The 15,348-nt window shown below is 38.4% G+C and overlaps 1 protein-coding gene across 1 annotated transcript in view; it reads right to left on the minus strand.

Annotated features, from left to right (window-relative positions):
- The window catches only part of SHC3 (SHC adaptor protein 3), a 140,985-nt gene that overhangs the window by 98,285 nt on the left and 27,352 nt on the right, over positions 1-15,348 (minus strand). The window contains exon 2 of the mRNA XM_060153563.1: positions 26-96. Coding sequence (XP_060009546.1) covers positions 26-96 — 71 coding nt within the window. The remainder of the gene's footprint in view (positions 1-25; positions 97-15,348) is intronic.

Genomic DNA, 15,348 nt, shown 5'->3' on the forward strand with positions numbered 1-15,348 from the left:
GGAGTCCATTTTCAAGAGGGCTTACCTGGTAATTTGTGTCCTTGTACTGAAGTCAAGTGACCTCATTGAGCGAAGAACTTCAATGCACCCCAAGTACTGCAAGGCGAGAAAATGTAAATCATGAACACTGAGAACTGACATGAAGAGACAATTCCTAACTACAACAAGGCCATTTTGGGAGGCATACACATTTCTTAGCCACATTTTAACTTTTTATTCATGGTGACACTTTGTTCCGTTTCTATAAAAGTAATAAAAGTAATAACTCACACCCATCAGCAAATACCCTGAGTGCTGACATTTGACACTATGCTTAACTTTTCTGAAATCCATTAGTATTTTCGCTTTCTTTAGAAATACATTTGCAAAAACTTTTGTCAAGGTATAACTAGCATGCTGTAAAATGCAGAAATTTGTTTTTTTCAAGATTTTTTTTGATGTGGACCTTTTTTAAAGTCCTTATTGAATTTGTTTTATGCTTTGGTTTTTTGGCCATGAGGCATGTGGGATCATAGCTCCCCAACCAGGGACTGAACCCGCACCCCCTGCATTGGAAGGCGAAGTCTTAACCACTGGACTGCCAGGGAAGTCCCCAGAAATCTTAAATGTATAATTCAATGATTGTTTAAACATGTACCTGTCATGTAACCACCACCCAAACTCCAACATTCCAGCATCACATTTCTAGTGTTTTACAAAGCTTCTAGAAGTTTATAATTTTAAAGAAAGAATGAAAACACTATAATACCAACATTTTGGCCAACATTAAACTTCATTATTTAATAAATGTATTTTGGGTTATATGAATAAACTATAGATTACCCCCAAAGGTACTTTATTTTGGCCTACCAGAAAGACCTCTTCTGCATAATTTAACATAAATTTTCAGAATTTCAACTTACACATCTAAATTTGTAGCTAAATTTTTTATCAGTTTTACACGTGAAAATGTATGTGTATATGTGAATATATGGCCACAACTAAAGCTATAGACACACCACTGGAGTGGAAGAGATAGAATATTTGTGTTCCAAAGCCTTTGGGGAGTTTGACGGTACAGATGTTTTATACCAATGTCTTTAAATTTAGACTTAACAGGAAGAGATCTCATGGTGTAGTACAGAAAAGACTGCATTTGAATTATTCAGAAAGCCTGAATTTGAGCCTGGCTCTGTCATATATTCTTATATAACTTTAAACAAAACTTTAAACTTCTCTGAAATGTGACTATTACTCTAACCACTGCACAGTCACAGAGATTTTTAAACACTGTCACCTTCATCAGTTATGTGAGTACCATGAATGGTCACAGAGACATACAAATTAGACGACCACAAACATTGCAGAGTCATGTGATTAAAATGACAACATCTCAGAATCATGTGAATACGAAGACTAACATCGCAGGGTTATATGACTACCTACACCACCAAAGTCGAAGACTTATGCAACATCATCACAAAGTTACATGAATACCATGACCAACATTGCAGAATTATGTAATACTACAACCATGTCACAAGTCACATGAAAACAATGAACAACAGTGCATCATTATGTGACTGCTATTATAGAGTTGTATGGATGCCATCACCACCACAGCAGAGTTATATGCCGACCACTGTCACTAAGGTATGTGGAGACCACAATATACTTTACCGAGTTATAAGATTGCCACACCCAACACCGTCACAGTTATGTGAACAACACAACATCCCAGAGATAAGTGAATACCACCACCAGCAACATTACAAATTAATGTTAACTACTTCCACCAAAGTAATTACTTCCACCAAAGTGGCAAAGTTGTGTCAGTATCTCTCAGAGATACATGACTACCATCACCACCACCATTGCAGGGTTATGCAAATTCCACATCCATGGTCACAGGCTTAGGGAAACCCCATGACCACCATTGCAGATGTGTGAATATGACGTGGCCACTGTAGATCATCTGATTACTATGCCCACTGTCACAGAGTTATTGAAGACCACTTTATAACATTGCAGAGATATGTAAATACTACCAACACCACCACAGCATAATGTGAATTCTGTAAATGCTCTCTCAGTTATGGGAATATCACTACCTCACAGTGATATGTTAATGCCAACACTACCATTGTCATAGAGCTATGTAAGTTCCATGACCAAGTCCTGGTGTTATCTGAATTACACCATCACCACCAACACAAGATATGTGAGTAGTACCACAAATGTTGCACAATTATGCCAACACCATAACAAAATAGCGTCTTAAGGTTATAGGAATACCGTGATGAATTTCACAGCATCTGTGAATACAACTTCCACCAACGTTGCAGGGTCATGTGAATACACGACCTTTGCCACATAGTTATTTGAATACCACCTGTTGGGCTGCACCCTACAGGCCTGCAAGCCCTGCACTTGCCCAGCCTCAAGACCCAAGAAAGAGCTCGGAGTCAGTGACAGAGACATCAACAATTTAATGGATAGGGGGATCTTACAGGTCTGAAGCAAGGTCCTAGAGTTACAACCTGCCGTGTGCAGCAGAGGGCAGGCAGGACATGGCAGTAGTCTTCACTCCCAGGGTAGAGGGAGGTTACCAATTATAGGGGGAATTGACATCAGGTTGGCAATCAGTTACCAGGGAAACCAGCAGAGGAGCACATCCCTCACCGCCCCTTTGATAAGCTATCACAGTGGAGATGCCCTGATCTAAAGATCAGAATGATCACTAGCTTGGACTGAGGGCAAGTATGTAGGAAGGTCAGCCATGTGAGTAGGGTGTAAGTGAAGCAAGTACTGGTCAAGCAGGGAATGCACAAAGAACAAAGAACAGCCATCTTGGGTTGCCTCATCATACACCACCTCTGCCCCCACCATGGTAGTATGTGAAATGTGAACACCTGGCCAACCACAGAGCCATGGAAATAACATCAGCAACAACATCATAAAACCACATGAACGCACCTACCACAGTTGCTGATTATGTGTATGCAAACACCCCCACCATGACAGGGTTATGTGGATACCATGACCAAAGTCACAGAGCTTTGGGAATAGACAGCCAATGATGAGGTTATGGGAAGACTACCACCAACGAAACCACTGAGTTATGTGACTACCACAACCAACACCACAGGTTGTATAAATACCATAACCAACATCCAACATCAATTGAATATCATCAGCACCACACCATTGCAGTTATGTGAATATCATGGCCACCACAGCAGAGTTATGTGAAGACCACCTGCACCCACTTCACAGAATAACCAATAACATGACCAACATTGCAGAGTTAGATGAATACTATCACCTTGATTATTGCAGAGTCACATGAATACCTCCAACAACAACTTTGCAGAATTATTTGAATAACACAGCCAACTCTGCAGTGTTATATGAACGTGACCACAACCAGTGTCACAGATTCTTGTGAATACCACCTCCAACACTAACGCAAAGCCATGTGAATACCATGACAAATGTAACAGAGTAACATGTAGACTAACTTCTCAGAGTTATATGATTACCACCACTACCTTCACAGATATGTCAGTACCTCCACTGCTGTCACAGTTATATGAAGACCATGACAAACTTCAGGGAATTACATGATGACCACCACCACCACGTTTGCAGTGCTACGTGAACACCACCACCACCATCGCCGAGTTGAGTTACCCTCCCAAGGGGCTGTAGCAATTTGTTCTCTCAGCACCAATGTCTAAGAAAGTTTATTTCTCTATCCTTCATAACAGTGGACAGCATCAGTCTTTTGAACCTTTGCCTCTCATGGGCAAAGATTTCTTTTTTTTGTTTTGTTTTAATTTGAATCTCTTTGATATCTAATAAGATTATGTAGTTTTTTCATTTGTTTATTGGCTATTTGCACTTCTTTTTCTGTTAATTGACTATTCATATCTTTGGCCCAATTTTCTATTAAGTTTTTTATCTTTTTCTTATAGATTAATGTGATATTAATCTCCCATTCAGTCATTTTTCTTTTGATGGCCAGTTTCTACATTTTACCTAAAAGAATTGTTACTGTAGAAATATGGTAATAATTACTGTGATCACATGTCTATCCTTTTCTGTATGGCTTTGGAATGCCCTGTCTTGCTTAAGAAGGTCTTGTGTCCCTAGATTCTTACAATATTCTCCCAAATTTTATTTTAACAATATTAATCATTTATCTATACATTCACTTTAATGTTTTTCATTTACCTTTTTTATCGATTTGGAATTTGTCTATACAGGCTATGACATGAATTATAATACTAGCCTCCAAATGGACTATTACTTATATCAGTACCACTGATTTAATAATTCATCCATGTCTTCCTGGATTGATGTGCCAATTTTGTGGTATATCAAATTCCTATTTCTGTATGGACTTTTACCTAAACTCTGTTCTATGTCATTTGTCAATTTCTGTGTCTCTTGTATATATTTTTCCTTGAGAACTTTAAGATCATTTTGTCAAGTTCTCCTGCCCTCAAAAACTATTTGGATTACGATCAAAATTTCATATATTACCTTGAAGAGAATTATATTTATTATTAAGTTTTTGTATCCATAAACATTAGAGTTGTTTCCATTTCAGATATTATTTACCACATTTAATAAGACTATCTAATTTTATTTTATTTATATATATATATATCTCCTACACTTTTTTTCTTCAGTGTATTCTGAGGCATTATTTTCTAAGTTTTGGTAACCACAGGGAATGAGAGTTTGATTTTTCCATCCCATGTCTACCTGGTTTTTACTACATAGAAAATTCAATCAATGGGCTCCAGAGATGTACAAAACTGAAGAATTGTGAAAGCCTGGACAATGGAGCCTAGAAAACCTCCCAGAACTGAAGACAACCTCCTAGCGCCAAAGAGATTAAAATACAAAAGAGAGTGTACATTTGTGGAATTTAGATGCAGAAGTCCCTGCATCAACCTCACAGGAATTCCAGGAAAAGAAAAGAAAAAAGTAGAGGGAAAGAAATATTTAAGAACAAAGAGAGTAAAATTTATAGTATTGTAGGGAGGCTACAAGGCTCAAGAAGAAATATGAAGAAAGATCCACTTTTTTCATATTTCAGTACAAAAGGACCAAGAGAGAAACATTCTGAAAACATTCCATGAGGGGGAAAGAAAATAGGTTACTTACAAAGAAAGTTCTCTTTCAGCATCAAATACATGAAAACAAATAACATCAGAAGACTGAGAAGTACTAAGCCAAGAATCTTATATCCATCCAAACTACCATTCAAGTGGGAGGGCAAAGCAAAGACTCAGAAAGTTAACCACCCACAGATGCTCTCTGAAAGAATTATTCCAGGAAAATGGGAATACAAGAAACAGAAGGATGTGGGCTACGAGAAACAATGATATGAAAAGAATCAAAAAAATTTACAGGTATGCCTTATGACTTAATAATTATTGATGCATAACTCCAAATATTTTTTTTACAATGATGGGGAGCTAAAATCTCAGAAGACCTCAACAGGGCTGGTAGGGGACAGATCAAAAAGAGTGGTTGAAGAGGATGAGGGAAGCTTGCTAAAGGCAGTTGTGTTTTGTGAAAGTAGGGCCAGAACAAATTCTAGGTAGCAGTAGAAAAATGTAAGTTTACATACATGTGTAAGAAATTGTAAGGCACTATAAAAATAAGAATGAAATGATCAACTTCCAAACTAAATAGCCCCACCAGCAAAAAGAAGGAAAAAAATTAAAACGCACAAATGAAAGGGAAAGAAAAAACATTAAACAAAACATCAGCGATAGGTCCAAACACCTCATTGGTCACAACAATCATGAATGGATCAAACCCACTAATTAAAAGTCAAAGACTTTCACACTGATTAAAAATATGTGTGTGTACTGATGAACTCAGTGGCAGGGCAGGAATAAAGACGCAGATGTAGAGAATGGACTTGAGGACATGGGGTGGAAAGGGAAGCTGGGATGAAGTGAGAGAGTAGCACTGACATATATACACTACCAAATGTAAAATGGATGGCTAGCGGTAAGCTGCTGCATAGCACAGGGAGATCAGATTGATGCTTTGTGACCACCTAGAGGGGTGGAATAGGGAGGGTGGGAGGGAGGCTAAAGAGGGAGGGAATATAGGGATATATGTATACATACAGCTGATTCACTTTGTTGTACAGCAGAAACTAACACAAAACATTGTAAAGCAGTTATACTCCAATAAAGATATAAAAAGGATATATGTGTGTTAAATAAACTGACAAAGAAAATACTAAGAAGATAAAACAGATTCAAATCAGGCAAATGCTAACAAAAGAAAGCAGGGAAATAGTATCCCATTTACAATCAAAAGAAACAAGAAACATGAAATAAACAAGAAATTTGCGAGATTAAGTTGAAAAAACCTTTAATGAAGGATGAGTAAATTTTTTAAAACCTGCTTATATGGAAAGACATACCATGATTTCTGGATTGGATGATTTAATACTAAAAACATGCCAATCCTCCTCCAAATTCATCTATAATTTCACTGTGATGCCAATTAAAGTCCCAACAGGACTTTACCCCCAGAACTAGAAAAATTAATTCCAAAACTTATATCAAAAAGGAGGATCCTTAAGAACACAAAGAAATTTCTGAAGAAAATAAAAATGAAAAGTAACTGGTGAAAGTTACGTGACATTGACATGGGAATAGACAAATCATGCAAGGGACTAGAATGGGGCTGAGAAGAAAAAGGTATACAGATCTGTGGGTGTCACTAAAGAAAAGATAAACCAGTCAGCAAGTGTGGGGATTTGACTAGCTGTACATTAGGAAAAGATCTATCTAGACAGCCCTGCCCACAGCTGTTGTGTATGGTGTATAAGGTGTGTGTTATGTATGAAAGGCATGCCCTCTCCAAAATGCTCACCTAACCCCATGCACAAAAGTAATCACAAAATGATTAAAGAGCTAAAGCTAAGAAATAAAATTATTGAAACATTACAAGAAATAGAAAATTATATTTCTATCAAAAGACCTAAAACTCAAAGGCCATAAGTGAGCTCATGAAAATTAATCATTTTTGAAGAAAAAGACAAATGATATAAATAATATGAAAAGGCAAGTGAAAGACTGAGAAAAATCCAAAACAAACACAAAAAATTTAAGCAAGCCCATCAACTTAATAGACAAAATGGGCAAAGGATACAAACAGAAGATTCGCAGAGGAAGAAAGACAATTGGCCAACATGCATCTGTAAAGACGAGTGCCCAGATGGATGGATCAGAGAAATTAAAATAATACCAGAAAGAGATACAATTTTTCACCCAGCAGAATAGTGAGTTGGGTGAGGAGGCAGGAAAATGGGCCCTGTCACACATTCTTGTAACAAGTGTAAGACTATTTGGAAGTATCCATGGATATGGAAAATGTGCTTGCCTTTTACCCAGTAATGTTATTTGTAGGTCTCTATTCATGCATAAGTGCATGAAATTGTACATGCAAAATATTCATTACTTCATTGCCTCTAAAGAGTGAAAATTTGAATCCCCTCCTCAAATGTTGATCAATAAATGTATAGTTAAACACTTAGGGCACATCCAAACTGTGGTTCCAAAAGCAGCCATTTTTAAAATGATTTAAGCTTAGTCTCAAAGAAACACTGTTACTTCCTCCACATTTTACTGGTTAAAGCAAGTCACAGTGTCAGTCCAGATTCAAGGAGAGGGGACCACTTAAGGGTGTGAACAAAAGGATGCTTGGCCCACTGGGTCCACTTTTGAAGACATAAAGGCACAGAGAAGAGACAAAGATGGCGCAGATACTGCTGGGGAGAGCAGTGGGAAGGAGGAATGATTAGGAAGGAGTATTATCCCTGAATACTTCTACATTATTTAGACATTTTATAACAAAAACATGTTCATTTATTAATCATACAATTACAAAATGAGGAAAAAATAAAAATATTTTCCACCAAAAGAAAAAGACCATACTTAATAAAATTGGACCTCCAAGCTATGATGTAGAATTGATCACAAAGTGATTAAGGTCATCTGGTATCTCAAATTACAAGGGATCTGGAACAGCCCTCCTGAATCTTCTGGAGAGCTACCTTGTTCTGGTAATGCAATGGAAAGTGAAGTGGTTAGTGAAACCAGCCACACCTCTCAGGTAGGCTATTCCTATCATGGGTGTCTTTGAATTCCATCCCCAAGCCTCAGCAATTGGTCAAGGATGGGTGTGTGATCCCAGGCAGGCCAAGTCACAGACCTGGGAGTTTTGGTGGAATTGCCTGGACTGTCTACTCTCTAGGAGTCACAAGCTCCAACGCAGCTTCTGAGAGCTGCACTGTTAACAGTAACTGTTCCTCAGTCCCCATACCTTTCTGGCCAGAGGAGTTTAGAAGAATTTATGAATAATTAACCCTGGTGATTTCTAGCTTCAGGGCCTATTAGAGGCCCCTTTCAAATTTCATTTGGAATTATGGTAAACCCAGGCTTGAATTTTCAAGCATTGCCCATAAATAGGGATGTTGTCCATCTAGACCCGAAGAAAAGTCTATTATATCTTCAATATTTTGTTAGCCTACTGAGTAATTTGCCTTTTAGGCTTCTGGTACTGAGCAAAGAAACATCTATTAAATGACTGTAAAATGCTTAAGTAATAATTAAATCATAGCTATTAATAATATAAGCATTTGTTTACTAACAACAGGTAACAAGACCCTACATCATTCATGCCACAATTAATAAACACTTATCTGCACCTGTTAGGATGCTCAGGTAGAGAGAATTTGAACAGGTATTGTGCCTTTGAAGACCTTACAGTTTCTGGTCATCCTTTGACAGCTACACCATGTGGCAGCAAAAGAAATGTGCCAGAGCCAGGATGAAAGACAAATTGCTAGGAAATTGAAGGAGAGACCACGAAGCACTGTCCATGTGAACTGTTAATCTGAGGCAGTGACTTTCTATGTGTGGTCCCCTGTCCAGTAGCAGCATCTGGGAACTTGTTAGAAATACAAGTCCCTAACTTACTGCAAGCTCTCTATGGATTTTGATGTCCACTTAGGTCTGAGATTTATCTGTATAAAGACTGATCTAACTTTCTGAACTTTCTTTATCTGATCAGTGTTGTATGCAGGCTATGTAAGTTCAAATCTTGGTTTTTCCATTTAATAGTTGAAGGCTTCGTTTTTTGAAATAAATCTCCCAGAGTCTTGTTTTCCTTAAACAAGAATGGTGATGTCAATATCTATGTCCTGAATTTGCCATGAGTATAAAACTCACCTGTAAAGTATTTCACATAACTCCTGGCATACATGTGGCTCAAGATACCAGTAATATTATTTGTACACTTGAGGCCAGGTTCCTAGAGGTACCTTTATACATGGGGCTGAGGGCTCAGCTACAGTTCATACTTAGCTAAAAATGGCATATGTTTCAGTGTGTTTTATTTTTTTCAAACTCCAGCTAACCTTGAGGGTCCCAGGACTTTGTGGCTTTTGGCTCCTGTTTTCTGCAATAAGCCTTGGACACAGCCCCCAGGTAGGGCCTCAGAACATCCCAAATCTTAGGAAACTGATGGCATAACATTGGTAAATGGACTTTGTGAAAACCCACGTTCACAATATTAAAATAAAGTATTTGCAATTGTGTCTGAAGAATTTCTCCAGGAAACAGAGGAATATGGGCAAACAGCACTATTATTAGCAATAATAACTTAAGAGCTCAGAATAAAATCAGCTTTCTGGATGAGAAACATTAAAAGCAAAAACATCTAGGGTTGGAGACAGAGTTCCTATAACAGAAATAAGTGTCACTGATAGAATAAACTGAGCCAGCTTGTTCAAGAATTCAAAGAAATTTTTTTTAAAAGGAGTTCAAAGAAATAATGGGGTGTGTAGGCAAGAATCCAGAGCCCTCAGAAAAAGAACTGCAACTTACAAAGATCCTGAAAGAAAACTCAATTCAATTCGGAGCAGGAGGAAAATAAGGGAAAATGTTGTGCCTTCAATACATAAGAAAAGAGCGATAACCGCCAATAGCACTAAGACAAAAGCCATTATTTTGTAAAAGAGGGTCTTGATAAAGACGTTTCTTGGCAACTGTGTGCCTGCGCCAGCTACAAATGAACGGAAAGGGCAGGAAGCCAAAAATGAGTTGGGAAAGATTAGTCACAGGTCTGTCACCCTCCACTGATTCTGATGGCTCTCTCCTCACCCGGAGAGCCAGGAGCTGCCATCTCAGAGGTCTACAGAGACCTGGAGACCCAGAGCCTCGGCCGTGAGTGTCTAAGGACAAGGGGGACATCAGAATTGTCCTAGCAGGTGTATTTTTCCTTGCCCTACCAGGAGTTTTAGGGAGGGAAGGGGTCTGGGGGATGGGGACACATTTTGGAGCCCGAATTGCAAAACTTCCCCATGGGATGCAGGAATTTAAGGACTGAGGGACCGGGTCCTAGAACAACAGAAAACTGGACTCGCAGGAGGGCTGAGAGGCCAGGGAAGGTTTGTAGTGCTCACTGAAACCTGCCACCCTGAATCGACAACTCCCAGGCCCCGAAATTTATCCCACTCTTGCATGTTGCTTGGGCCCTCTGAAACCTGAGGGGCAGAGCCTCTTGCACAGTTAGAGTGTAGTGTGCTTCACAAACTGGCAAGCAATATTCAGATTACAAATACGCTCCTCACTCTTCGGGGAGACAGAGATACCACTGTGCCCACCCTCAGGGCATTGAGAAACACCCAGACTTTCAAAGCTGTGCCCACCCTTCTTGGGCCTTCAGGGGGAGTTGGGGTTGTTTCCTGAGCCTTAGTGCTTGTTCTTCAGGACCATGGGCAGATCTGAATTTTCACCGTGAGGATCCATCCGCAAAGGACGGTATTTAAAGAAAGATAAAGTCTAGCTTGAAATTCCATGAACCTGAGTAATAGAAGGGTAAACCATAAAAAAAAAAAAAAGTCTGCAAATGTTAAAAAAAAAAGCAGGGCCATATTGTCTTTTTTTTTTAACAATAATAATCTAGATAAATGCCTTCTTTTTCCTCATATTTTCTCTGCCTAATCAAACACACATCCACATTTCTCCTTCTCTCTCTGTGTGTGTGTGTGTGTGTGTGTGTGTGTGTGTGTGTGCTTATATTGATAAAGGATACGATACACACCTGGCATGCCACAGGGAGTATGCTGAAGGAGAGAAGTGGCCTCGTACTTTGATGTTATATCATTAAGGATGGTTGGATTTTCATGTGTGTGTGTGTGTGTGAGTGTGTGTGTGTAACAAATACAAAAAGAGTAGATGCATTAACCTTATAATAAAAATATTTTTAATCTGTACAACCACATAGAAAATAATTTTTCTATACATATAAAGAGGCTCTGTTCGTTTGCTCCAGAAACATCATTGCTGAAATTATAAGGAATGTGTCTTAATGATCCTCACTCCTAAAAAAGCTTCATACACAAAGATGCTTTATCAACTATTATTTACTACAAGAACAACAAAGACACAAACTAAACCGTCCTCAGGAGACGAGGGCCAGTGTGGTGAAGCTATTGGATGGACTATGTCATCATCACATATTTATGAAGACTGTATAAATACTGAGAAAAGAATGCAACATAGTCAATTTTTAAAAACTATATAGTATGATAATAACCCGGTCTTTCAAAAGCTACATATAAAAAATGGAAGTAATTATACCAAAATGTTAATCATTAAGAGCAAACATTTATTAAGCACTCACTATGCGCCACACATGGTGCTGACCATTTTGAGTGGTGATCCTTGCAATAGCCCCACACAACAGGTGCTATCACTAGCTCCATTGTACAATGTGGAAACGGAGGCAGAGTATGAAGAGGGAATTTCCAGGACATACCCAGGTGACCACCAAACATGTGAAGATATATTCAACTTCATTGGCACTCAAAGCTATGCAGTTTAAACCGCAACAAGAAATTGAAAATTGGCAAAAATTGCAAAGTTTAATGACATTAGTGTTGGTGGAAATGAGATGAAACAGTGCTTATTTACTGTTGGTGGGACCATAATTGGTACAAGCATTTCAGAGAATGCCTCAAAAATTTAGATGTGCACTCTTCTCTTTTGATACAAAACTTCTCTTGTGGAAAATTACTCGAGGGAGATTCTCACACATTTTAAGAGTGGACATGTGCAAAGATTTTTACTGTGCGATTGTATTAGAAAGAAGTTAAATCATGGTTGATCCAAGAAGTAATTTTTTAATGGATCTGTTTTTGAAAAATTCCCAAGGCAAGTAAAATAATAATAATAGTAAAAACTTCGGGAAAGTATGAAACCATTTATGTTAAAACCAAAAAAGGAAAACCCACAAAACTACATATTCCTAGTAGCATGTATGTCTGCATAGATGCATGTATATGCACAGACAAAAAGATCTGCAAGAACAGGCAGCAAACTGGTAACTGCAGTGATCACTGGGAAGGAATCTTATACCTGACTGTTGTGAAGAGGGACTTTTGCTTTTTCACTCTATGTGACATAATTTTTTTCAGCAAGAATGTACCCATGTATTACTTATGCAGTTACAAATAATTACATAAGTAAAGGGCAAATGAAATAAACCATGCTTAGAGTAATGGTTCTCAAAACTGAGCATACGTTAGAAGCACCTGGGCTTGTTGAGCCCAGAGTGCTAGGCCCTCCCCATCACAGAGTTTTTGACTCAGTAGGTCTGCATGGGGTCTGATGCTGATATCTGGTCAGAGGCCACACTTGGAAAACCAGTCCTTAGAAAGGTGAAATGCTGATCTTACAGGGTCACAGAAGAGCCAAGATTTGAACCCAGATCATGTCATATCGGACCCAAACTCTTGATCTCAATCACCTGCTGCCTAGGGATAACTTTATGTTGTGGGATTAAAGGGGATTTGTTTTTTGACCATTTTTTAAAATATATATTTTAAATATACTTATTGGGTTTTTAAATATAATATCAACTCATCCTGAAAATCCATAAACTATATTTTCTATATTTTCCAAAGTTCATAAGTATTCATTGCTTTGGTAATTTTTAAAAAATTATATAACAAGCTCCCTTTGTCTCAGTGAAGCATCTGACAGAGACAGGGACTTCCTGGTGTGAACCTGAGCTGAGCTCCAAACAGGACTCAGCTCTCTGGGGTGGGAGACAAGCACTCACTCCATTTATGATGGGCACGCAGAGCTGGCAACACATATCCTTTCCCTAACAGTGGGGCATCACCCCAAAATACAAATAGGCTTAACTAAGCCAAGGAAATTAAGAAGGAAGTGCATTCATATTATGAATGAGAATTTTTTTTCTGTTTAAAAATTGATAAAAGTTCTGGATGATGTTAGCTGCCTGCATGCACACTGCAGCCTCCCCCTTCCACTCAAATTCCCAGTACTGGCAGAAGAGCTATAAAGAGTAGGTGAATCCCTAATTACAATGGAAAGCAGAAGAAGGGGCATATCAGTGGACCAGACACTGTGTGCACAGCAGAGGACTGACACAGGAACAACGATGAGCACAGACAGCATCAAGAGGATGTTGCCAAGAGAATGCCTCGTTCAGGCTTCATCCTGGTTCTTGAGCTAACTGCTTACAGGGGTACTATGATTACAACGACTGACTTAGAGTAATCAAGACCACACCTAGAGATGGGCACAGTTCCTGAAATCCATTGCTGCTACATATGTGGAAAGAGCAAATGGAGACTGAGGAACCGACCACACTAAACACCAACAGGATAAAAGTACAAAGACTGGGGATGAGTAAAAGAAATTTTAAAAGACATTGAAGATAGATTCAGACATTTCAACACGCATCAATATAAGATGCAGGCATCAGAATACAGAGAAGTAATAGAGAAGACTCAATTTCTCCTTTGAAATGTTCCAACAAGTGCTAAGCAAGATTAAAAGAACAGGGAATTCCCTGGTGGTCCAGTGGTTAGGACTCTACGCTTCCACTGCAGGGGACATGTTCGATCCCTGGGCGGGGAACTAAGGTCCCGCAAGCCACACAGTGCAGCCCCACACACACACACAAAAAAGACTAAAAGAACAAATGAACAAAAACTCCCAAGTCTTGGTGTAATGTCAGAACAAAGATAAAGAAGAAATTCTAGAAAGTTTGGGAGTTGGAGATGAACATTCAATTACTTAAAAAAGAATTAGACACAAAAATGTGAAGGTAGTTAATGCCTTCTGAACTGTGCACTTAAAATGGTAAATTTGCTGTTTGTATATTTTAACACAGTTTAAAATACATACATACATGAATACATAGATAAAAGAATGAGCAGATGGACAGTAGACCTCTCATCCACAATTTCAGATACAAAAAGACAATGGAGCAACATCTTCAAAATTCTGAAGGAAGATAATTTTTGAACCTAGAATTCAACACCCAGCTAAACTACACTGTGGAGGGGGACAGGTAGAGAACATTCTCAGATGCACATAGATTCAGAAAGTTTACTGCACAGAAACTCTCTGGAAAGAATTACTTGAGGTTGTACTCAGCAAGAATTAAAATAAATCCTAGAAAAAGAAATGAGAACTAGGATGCAATATTTAATAATCAATGAAATTAACTGTTAAGTCTAAACATCTTATGGCTGCATCTTAATATAATAATAATCTGTTCTATGTAATAATCTGTTCTAAAGTTCTATGTAGACATGGAAGGTAGAAGGAGCATAGCAGAGGGAGGACGGCAATGAAGAGAAATGAAAGGTGGTGAGGCTCTTGTCTCCTTTGGACTAGAATACTGACTAACATCAGATACTAAAGCTAGTTTAAACTGTGCATTACATTTTAAGGTAACTTCAAGGGGAAAATACACAATTGAAAGGTGATCGGTTTCATTAGTCATCAGGTAACTGCTCATTGAACCACAATGCACACACTACACATCCACTCTAGTGGTAAAGTGGAAAATATATCAAGAGTGCGGGGGGATGTGGAGCAACAGGAACTCTTTCACTGCTGGCAGGAGTGTAAATTAGGGCAAACACTTGGGAAAACTGTTTGGCATTTTCTTCTGAAACTGAATATGTGCATACCCTGTGATCCAGCAATTCCACTCCAAGAGAAATAAATCCATCTGCCACCAAAAGAAATGTATGAAAATATTCATAGTAGCACTATTCATAATAGTCCCAAACTGAAGGAAAACCAAATATCCATCAATGGTATAATGAATAAATAAATAGTAATATATTCACAAAATATGGTGATTGATGGTACAGCAATGAAAATTGAAAGAACCTCAACTATATGCAACAGCTTATCTCTGTAATTGACAAAGAAGACTCTTCAACCACGTCATTCATTCTCTAAATGTTGGCAGAGCCCCCACTCTGTGCCA

Source organism: Lagenorhynchus albirostris, chromosome 7 (assembly GCF_949774975.1).
Source record: "Lagenorhynchus albirostris chromosome 7, mLagAlb1.1, whole genome shotgun sequence".
In the NCBI taxonomy this organism is placed as follows: Eukaryota; Metazoa; Chordata; class Mammalia; order Artiodactyla; family Delphinidae; genus Lagenorhynchus; species Lagenorhynchus albirostris.